This window comes from Pholis gunnellus, assembly GCF_910591455.1.
Source record: "Pholis gunnellus genome assembly, chromosome: 2".
In the NCBI taxonomy this organism is placed as follows: Eukaryota; Metazoa; Chordata; class Actinopteri; order Perciformes; family Pholidae; genus Pholis; species Pholis gunnellus.
In genome coordinates, this window is record NC_136536.1 from 1,374,731 (window position 1) to 1,384,730 (window position 10,000).

The 10,000-nt window shown below is 47.0% G+C and overlaps 1 protein-coding gene across 1 annotated transcript in view; it reads right to left on the minus strand.

The window, feature by feature from the left end:
* Positions 1-10,000, minus strand: part of LOC306710959 (IQ motif and SEC7 domain-containing protein 2-like) — a gene marked incomplete at both ends in the record, with an annotated part of 111,840 nt that overhangs the window by 8,670 nt on the left and 93,170 nt on the right. Inside the window, 10 exons of the mRNA XM_079179708.1 lie at positions 1-103; positions 590-756; positions 856-978; positions 1,715-1,873; positions 2,867-3,820; positions 4,156-4,820; positions 5,701-5,796; positions 5,907-6,080; positions 7,295-7,462; positions 9,394-9,550. The exon at positions 1-103 is cut by the window's left edge and continues 37 nt beyond it. Coding sequence (XP_079035834.1) covers positions 1-103; positions 590-756; positions 856-978; positions 1,715-1,873; positions 2,867-3,820; positions 4,156-4,820; positions 5,701-5,796; positions 5,907-6,080; positions 7,295-7,462; positions 9,394-9,550 — 2,766 coding nt within the window. The remainder of the gene's footprint in view (positions 104-589; positions 757-855; positions 979-1,714; positions 1,874-2,866; positions 3,821-4,155; positions 4,821-5,700; positions 5,797-5,906; positions 6,081-7,294; positions 7,463-9,393; positions 9,551-10,000) is intronic.

A 10,000-nucleotide genomic window follows, 5' to 3' on the forward strand; every position in this document is an offset into this window, starting at 1 on the left:
ACCTGAGACACGTGGTCGTCGTTGGTCCTCAGCTCCCACTTCTGGATCCTTCCATAGATGGCAACCAGAAGGTCCCTGGGGATGTCCTGACCGTTATCAACACCTGAAGGGAACACACAGGGATCGGGGTCCAGGTCCAGATCAGATCAGATCAGATCAGATCAGATCAGATCAGATCAGAGAGAATACGTTCAGTTAAAATAAGAGAAGAGAAGAAAAGTCAAGATAAGATAACTTAAGATAAGTTAAGTTAAGTTAAGTTAAGATGGATAAGTTAAGATAAGCTAATAAGTTAAGATAAGTTAAGATAATAAGTTCAGTCAAGTTAAGATAATAAGTTCAGTTAAGTTCAGTTAAGTTAAGATAAGAGAATACGTACAAGTAAAGTTTTTCACATTTTTATTGTGATTACAAATTAATATAATAAACAATTTGATGAAATAAATAAATGAAGATTAATAGAAACAAATAAAAGCTTTCAGGAAGTTTTTCTATACTTTTACCACTTTACTTTTTCCAGCTCTTGCAGCCATTCTTTAATCTATTTCCCCTGAATGCACTGATTACAAGAGGTGAACCACCGACTGACCCCGCAGGTTCTTGACAAAGTCCTCCAGCTTCATCTTCCTCTCCGGCTTGACGTTGGGGCTGTACATGTCCGTGTTGAGGAGGATGATGGCGAAGGCCAGGATGAAGATGGTGTCTGGATTCTGGAACTGCCGGATCAGCACCGGGTTACAAACACAGTACCGCTGACTGGAGAGAGAGAGAGAGAGAGAGAGAGAGAGAGGTGAAGGAAACATCAGGACTAACTGGTTCCTCTGTGGGGTTCAAACCCACCAAGCGGTTCAGTACCTGAAGGCCTCCACCAGTCGCTCCACCCGCTGAGCTTCACCCTGAACTTTAATCTGAGCCTGGAACTTCCTCAGAGCCTCGTCTAGATCCATCCCCGAGAAATCCATCTCGTCCAGAACACAGCTGCAGACAGACGCAGAGAAAAGAGATCAGCTGATGCATACAGGAACACTTCAACTCACTTTACTGTTTAAAACGCTTCACCTACAAAACGATCATTGATTCATGTTCAATTATCCATTAATCATCCTGCCCTTGAATTCTTGAAGAAAGCTTACTCTCCACGGTGAACAAAGATTTAAAAAGACAGAGACAAGTCAAGTCAAGTTAAACACTTCGGGATGAACAGTTTCATGTAAAAGTGTTTTAAAAAGCAAGTTTTGAGGACAATTTATTGTCATTATGCACAACAGAATGCAGTTGTAAACCATTTCTCATCAAACATTTTCAAACACGACAAATAAAAAACAATAGTGCATTCCTGTAGTGCAGTTAAACATTTTTCTGCATCAGGAGGAATAAAAACAATTGTCTGGGCAGACAATATGGCCGACATCTTCACATTAAAAACTCAACATACTTTCAATATGTTTGTGTTGGTACTCTGCGACCGGATGAAAGAGACTTGAGAGTTTGTGAAGCAGATGTCTTCACATAGTTTAAAGCCTTTTTCTTCGGTTTCTGATTCTTCGTCCACCGTTGAGACATGAGAGAATAACGGAGAGTAACTGATGTACAAATGGTCATTTTGTTGTGTTTCTTGTTTCTTGTTTCTCAGTTTTAAACATTTGCACAAACAGTCGGGATAATACAAATGACACAAAGCAAACAGGAAGTGGTTTCGATGTGTCGGACTCACTCCAGGACGTCCTTGTTGAACTGCTGCCGGCTGCCCAGGAACTCTCCGATCATCTGCCGGCTCAGTCCTTTCCTCTCCAGGATGAACCTGGCGACGCCCACCGGTGTGTCCGACACGAAGCCCCTCTCGATCAGGTACTGGATCCCCTTCTCCGGCTTCCTGCAGCCCAGACATCACACTTAGTTTGTCTTAAATTTGACGTCAGATTTCCTCACTTGTTTCTTTATTTTGTTGTCATTTCAAAACGTTTTGCTTCATAATGTGGAGGTGTTGGTTTTAACTGTTTGACACATTAAGCAGGACTTAACGCTGCGATACCACACATTTATATCTGAAATAAATAAAACACAAATGTATGATGTGTTGAGTGCATGCAGTGATTTACAATGTAAATCTACAGATTTGCAACATGCTTTTCTATTCTGCTTACTGATTAATGAAACAGTTTGGTGATTAAACGTGACACAGTTGTATCTTTTTAACAATGTGACAGATTGTTGCAAAAAGTGCAGCTAACACTTCATAACAGACTGTAGAGATGAAGTGAAATGTACAATAACTGCATGAAAATGTGTTTTGCAGGACGAAAGGTGGTCTGACGTGTCAAAACACAAAAAACTTCAAAAGATGTTTAGTAAAATCCAGAAACAACAAAGAGGAATCAGGATGAAAACAAAATAAAACCACAATAAACCAAAATTATAACAATTAATTATAACAATTATCAAGCGACTTTCAACTGCAGATTTCCATATATGTCCAAAATAAACAGCAGCCTGGGTAAGAAGGATATTTAGTCAGCTGTAATGAATGTTAAGCACAGTGAGATTGTATATAATTTGCTAAACCAAAGCTTCACGTCTCAAAGCTGCATTCTCTCTAATGTCCACCAGGGGGCGACTCTTCTCGTTGTATAGAAGTCTATGAGGAAATATTAATGAAATATCACAATTTAAAGCTTTGTTTTGGTTGCTTTTTCTGCTAGAAACCTTCGTCACACATGGTGTGTTCAAGTATCATCGGAAAGATGAAAATCTGTCGATAATGACGGGTTTAACAGCTTCTGGCTGTGATAAACGGTGTAGTTTAGGCGATTGTTGAAAGAAAACATGTTTTTCAATCCCGCCGGCAGGTTTTGGGGTCAACACGTACTTGTTGAACAGGTTGAGTCCGATGCGGTACTGCCGCCGCTGCACCACGTCATTGTTGAAGGCGGGAGAGTCCCAGCTGTGGTGGCTCTCCCTCTGATAGGTCTGTTTCCCCAGCGCCGCTCCGCCGATTGGCTCCCGCAGGCTGTCGCGCGACGAGGAGCCGGAGCTGCAGTTGTTGACCGTTGTGTCGTCGTTGGAGTTGGTGGTGGTGGAGTTGACGCTCTCGTTGTCTCCGTCCGAGCAGAGCAGGTGGTGGTGGAGGAGGAGGTGGGGGTGGTGGGCGAGGTGCTGCTGCTGCAGCTGCAGCTGCTGCGCCTCCAAGTTGTGGAGGGCCGAGGAGGAGGAGGAGGACAGCGGCGAGGGCGTGAGCGGTGGCGGGAGAGGGGAGAGAGGCGGCACCGGGGAGGGCAGCGGGGAAGAAGGGGGTTCTGGGTAGCCGTGGGGGAGGTGGTGGTGGTGCAGGTGGTGGTAGTGGTGCTGGGCAAAGTTGTGAGCGTGCTGCATGTAAGGGCCGCCGCCGCCGCCGCCATGCACGTGGTGCATGTGCATGACCTGCTGCTGGCTGTACTGTGGGTGGTGGTGGAGGATGGTGGGCAGATGGGGGATGGGCGACGGGTGGGGATGGGGGTGTGGGTGAGGGTGGGGGTGATTGTGGGGGTGAGGGAGCGGGTGAGGGAGCGGGTGAGGGAGCGGGTGAGAGGGCAGGGCCCGGGCTGAAGGCATCGGTAAGGGGACGTTGGCCGGGCTGCGGGTCTGTCCCTGCGCCGTGGCCACCGAGCGGCCGTTGGGTTTGTGTTTGATCGTTCCCTGCGGAGAGTCGGCTTCGCTGCTTCCTCCTCCACCTCCTCGTTGCTCGTCCTCTTCGCTCTCTCCTTCCTCTCCTCCTCCTCCTCCTCGCTCGACTCCTGACGGCTCCTGTTCGTACACCAGGCGTCCGATGGAGCCTCGCTCTGACCTGAAGGTTTGAACAATAAAGTTAAAAAAAATATTTCTTAATATTCAGATTTAACTTCACTGTTTACAAAAGTGAAATTCTTATCAATTCAGAATTTTGAGCATGTCATTGTTATCAATTTATAAGACGTAATTGTGTATCATGATCATCTCGATATATGACGTCATCACGATATGATTCCATAGAGAGACGATGAAGATGATAAATGATATTATTGAATTGTTGCCTAAACCCAACTGTTGGTTTTGTCTAAAAATAGACACAAATATGCCCGCACACCCACACACAGATTTAACAATGATCTGTTTAGAAGCTCTCTGATTGGCCGTGCTGACCTGTCACTCATGTCCACTGAGCTGTCACTGGGTGGTTCGATAGTCAGGACAGGGAGGTGTCCTCCTCCTCCTCCTCCTCCTCCTCCTCCTCCTCCTCCTCCTCCTCCTGCCCTCCCTCTGTACTCCCCTCGACACTCTGTGCAGGGGGTGCTGCTCCTCCGGCTGGCGCTGCTGCCTCCCTCTGTCTCCCTGCTGTCCTCCCTCCCCCCTACACCTCCTCCTCCCCCTAATCCTCCCCAGTACTCCGTGTCGGAGCTGGAGGCGGGTCGGGAGAGCGGCGAGGACGGCGGGCGGGAGAGCGGCGAGGAGGGGAGGCAGCCGTCGTCCATGTAGAGCGTGACGTCGCTGAAGGAGGTGGCGGTGCTGTCCTCGTGCATGGCGGCGCCTCCCCTCACGCCTCCTCTCCCTCCTCCTCCTCCTCCGACTCCCGGCCGGCCCGCCACGCGTCGGGAAGCCGCGTTTGCATTGCGCCACGCGCACTCTCTGTAATCTTCGTCCTCGTCTTCTTCCTCGTCCTCCTCCCCTTCCTCCTCCTCCTCTTCTTCGTCTACCTCCTCCTCGTCCTCCTCCTCGTCCTCTTCTCCGTCTCCTCCCGCGTCCTGCGAGTCTTCGCAACCAGACTGGCAGGTGAGGGAGTCATCGATGGAGTCGGCCAAAGACTTCACCTGCAGTCCGACATAGAGACAAAACACGAGGACCAATCAGAGGGGCACGGATGGTTTTTAGATTTACATTGATTTATCTCAACGGCACACTAAAAGCATGGTGGAATTAGCAAACCAGCTAACTAGCCAGCTGTCTGCTATAGTTAGCCAGCTAGCTTGCTAATTCCACCATGCTTTAATGCTACACTGGTTACAGAAAATGTGCTGAACAGCGGGGCTGGTGTCCAGCGGCTCATTCACAGGCGAAGTGAAGTGAAGTCAAAGCTTCATGTGTTAAAGCTGCATTCTCTCTAGTGTCCACCAGGGGGCGACTCCTCTGGGTGTATAGAAGTCTATGAGAAAATGACTCTACTTCTCTCTTGATTTATTACCTCAGTAAACATTGTAAACATGAGTTTATGGTCTCAATCTCTAGTTTCAAGTCTTCTTCAATACAGCATGATGTTCATTTAGTAAATGATGGTCCATTTAGAGTCACACAGACCATAAAGCAGGGGATGCTTTAGGGGCGGGGCTACACAGTGATTGACAGGTCTCTACCAGAGACGTATACGGCGTCTCTTCGTCACTCCTCCTCAGTGGCCAGTAGAAAGGTTCAGTAATCTATCTATGTGCTGTGCCTACGGTGTATGAATGTGATGGAATTATCACTGAGCCCCTTTGCCATCAGGGTGTGAACGGGTGATAGATGACAAGTAGTGTGAAAGTTTGAGTGGTCGGAAAGACTAGAAAAGCTACTTTACAAGTACAGTCCATGATAAGAAAGCCACCTTCATCTCCTTGAGGAATGCAGCTGAAAGCTAAAAATAAATGCTAGTAAGCAGAACTTGAGTCTTTTCAAGTTCAGGAATTTCCCGTTCTGTGACTCAGGTGAGTTCACCTGCTTGGAGAAGGAGTCGTCTATGTCTCCTGCGTCGTCCGAACCCCGCTGACCCGCTGACCCCTGACCCTGCGGCTGCCGCTCATCAAACGAGTACTGGACCCACCGAAGGACAGAAAAACAAACTGTTTAGTTGTGTGTTTTATGTTGTGTGTGTGTGTGTGTGTGTGTCACACACTGTGTTGTGTATGTGTGCGTGTGTGTACCTGCATCCTCATATTGGACAGGATGATGCGACGCGTCATCCGGCTCTCCGAGGCCGAGCTGCGAAGCCTCTCGAAGTTCTTGTTCATGCGGTACTGCCTGAACGCCGTCTGGATCGTTCTCGCCGCTCGCCGGGACACAAACTGGCCCCCGTACTTCCTCTCCAGCATCTCCACCTACCGAGGCAACGAAAGGGATGGAGCACACAAAACGAAGGTTCACTTCAGTTACATCATGATGCCTTCAGGCTCTGCTCAGTGAACATGAGTACTGGCTGAAGGTACGTACTGTTATCATGATGCGTTCACACGTCATCTGTAAAATGTAGTTTTGGTGATAAACTGAATTGCGTGTCTTTACGAAGAAAAAACACCATCAATTATTATAACAAAGTAAAAGATTTCTGATGGTTTATTGACTTTATTTGACTTTCTTTGGGACGGATGGATCTCTGAACAGATCTCTAAGAGTTATATGTTTATGTTTATACGTTTTATGATCTGTTGCATCACTACTCTGTCCCGAAAATTAGACTAAACCCGAGTTTTGATTACCTGATCAATGGATTCATTTAAAGAATACTAGTATTATTACTGCTGAATGTATTGTGCTGTCGGTCACCCGACGTTTACCCGCGATGAGCTCCTGAAACATTTGAGAACCGTTGATGAGCGTCAAACGGATCGCTGTCGGACCCTGGTAGGAACTGGACGAAGCTACGCTCTGATTGGCCAGTATGCTTTCCAGGGGGCGGGACTTAGCAAAGGGTCGATTTGACCCACTCATAATGGTAACTGACTTTAGAAGCAGCATCGATAACAGCGGAGTGAACACATCTGTTACTGAACGGCCGATCGAGCGCCGTAGCGTTGCTTTGAGCTGATCTAACGTAACGGAGTTATTCTTTGTTGCGTTTGTTGTTAGTCAATCAAAAATATAATATTACATCAGCCGACAAAACTGACATCAGGACTAAAGCGGTTTGTGACTTTGTGGGGAGAGTTACTGAACTTCATACGTTGCACATACGAGGACTTTGTCTTGGTGAACGTTGTGAACCGTTGCGTCCTGTTCTTCTCACCAAACGACGTACGGACAGACAGGAAGTGGGATGCACTGGAGTCAAATGTGATGAAACTGTGTCGAAGAGCTTCGATGCTGCTAAATAGGACAGACATGCAAATCCTGACACGGCGCTGAGAATCAGCCCACGATGATGTGTGTGTGTGTGTGTGTGTGTGTGTGTGTGTGTGTGTGTGAAACACCATGTGTGGGCGTCTCTGACGTGCATTGTTCTCTTGCTTTCTTTTTAAAAGGCTGCATCCAACTCGGACACGATAACACGACACCTCAGTGCAGACTAGTAGACCTCCTGTGGTGGTCGTGGTACCTTCTTGTCCTGGAGGTCCGTAGAGAGCTCATAGCTGTCGGATAGAGCCTTGCCGCGTTTGCTCTCCTCCTCCTCTTGCTTGCGGAGCGCCAGGCTGGCCGGCTGGTGTCGGCTGCGCTGAGCCCAGGCAAGGCTCGCTGGGCTGGGGGGAGAGATGGGAGAGCTACCCTGAAGGGAGAGAGGAGGAGAAGAGAGGGAGGTCAACTATTGAATATGCAACTTCAAAATACTACAGAGAACTTTCATCGTGTGTTGGTTCTGTTGGTCCCTGTGGACTAAAGTGGTATTCTACTGCAGCAGAGTCTGACAGTCTGTCCACGGTGGACCGGTCTCTGCTGGAGGATCTGGGTCTGTCCATGGTGGACCGGTCTCTGCTGGAGGATCTGGGTCTGTCCATGGTGGACCGGTCTCTGCTGGAGGATCTGGGTCTGTCCATGGTGGACCGGTCTCTGCTGGAGTCTGAGCTGAAGGAGGTTCTGGTGAACCTGCATGAGTTCATCTGGTTTCACCAGAATCCGACCCGGTGGCTCCGATGACGAGCATCAAGAATAACTCTATAGAACCAGACCATCTTCTCTCTGATGGTCTCTTTACTGATGGAGGTCTGATAGAGGATCAGGACTACACTGAGACTGGTTCATATAGAGGATCAGGACTACACTGAGACTGGTTCATATAGAGGATCAGGACTACACTGAGACTGGTTCATATAGAGGATCAGGACTACACTGAGACTGGTTCATATAGAGGATCAGGACTACACTGAGCCTGGTTCATATAGAGGATCAGGACTACACTGAGGCTGGTTCATATAGAGGATCAGGACTACACTGAGCCTGGTTCATATAGAGGATCAGGACTACACTGAGCCTGGTTCATATAGAGGATCAGGACTACACTGAGCCTGGTTCATATAGAGGATCAGGACTACACTGAGCCTGGTTCATATAGAGGATCAGGACTACACTGAGCCTGGTTCATATAGAGGATCAGGACTACACTGAGGCTGGTTCATATAGAGGATCAGGACTACACTGAGCCTGGTTCATATAGAGGATCAGGACTACACTGAGCCTGGTTCATATAGAGGATCAGGACTACACTGAGCCTGGTTCATATAGAGGATCAGGACTACACTGAGGCTGGTTCAGGACCAGTTCTTTCTCAGTAGTAGTAATAGTATTAATACTATAAAGAGTATGAACGTATGTGGTGGTACGGAACAGGTTGCCGTGTTAATAAATATATATTTTTAAGCATTCAGAATATTTGACCTTCGAGTCAGCGGTGAAGGACGTATCGAGTAAAAGCAGCACAAACACAAAGATAAGCTTCATAAAAAGCTGCATGTTATTATCTACTGTCTGCTGGAGCTCACGGTGAACTCCTGTAGCTGCTCCAGAACGACCTCTAAACGACCTCTAAAGCAGACACACAGGTCGGCCTTCTGCCGAGCCAACGGTGGGCCGAACACAGAGCTGCAGCTCAGCCAATGACGGCCGACGAAGCCGAACAAGTTCAACCAAAACACGCTTTGAATTCCTCTTATTTTAGCAGAGTTATTAATCCGAGGTTCACGGTGAAGGTAAAGAGTTTATAACGATCATTCCTTCTTTAGCTGTGGGTTATGTGTGTAGCCATTAATGCTAACAGGCTAATTCATCATTTTACTCCAGGAGTGAGAATCAAAGTAAAGTCTGGTTTCACCCAAACCCTTAATTACAAGAGTAAAATCAAGTTTTTATTTATTTAAAACATTGTAATTGCTTCTATTGTTTCTGTTTTTACCAGGCAAAGTGATACAAATAAAATGTATTGTTATAATTATTACTAATAAATACAAAATCCTTCTTTAAAACGTGTTGTTGTATTTTAACAGCTTTATCTGCAGAACGTCTTGGAGATAACAGACGTCATTTATTTAGAACGAATGGAAACAACAAAGTCATCTGAAGAGATACTTCCTGTCAGGAATGTCACGCAGACAACGTTAATGACTGTTTGGTGTTTCCTGTGTGTGTGTGTGTGTGTGTGTGTTTAAGGGTCAGTACCTGTGTGTGTGTGTGTGTGTGTGTGTGTGTGTGTTTAAGGGTCAGTACCTGTGTGTGTGTGTGGGAGGCTCCCAGGGGCCCGATGGAGGAGGCGGAGCCGTAGGGGTCACAGGGGCTGTTGCTATAGCGATGGAAGGGAGGCGGATGGCCGAAGGACGAATCAGAAAAAGTGAGCGCCTCCGGACACTGAGGATCGCCCTCCACGCTGAGAGAGAGAGAGAGAGAGAGAGAGAGAGAGAGGGGGGGAGAGAGAGAGAGAGAGAGAGAGAGAGAGAGAGAAAGAGGGAAAGTTATCAATCTGCTTATATTGATCATATCAGGTTAAATCATGGACCGGGATCGTTCGATAACATATCTGTTTTTTTACTAAATCATAAAGATCAAGACTAAAATGTCACATTTAAAACATTAAAAAACATTTGACTGTGAGGTCATCAGGACGGAGGAGAGGAAGGATTGATCTAAACAAAAGAAAACTAAATGACGATCAATTCAAAACAACTTTATTAATCAACAACGGCCAGTAAAAAGAGACAGGAAACAGACAAAAGAGCTGTTTAAGGTTATTAACAAAACAGATCAAGAGGAAGAGGAAGAGGAAGAGGAAGAGGAAGAGGAAGAGTGGAAACAATATGAGGGAGAGGGAAAGATCAAA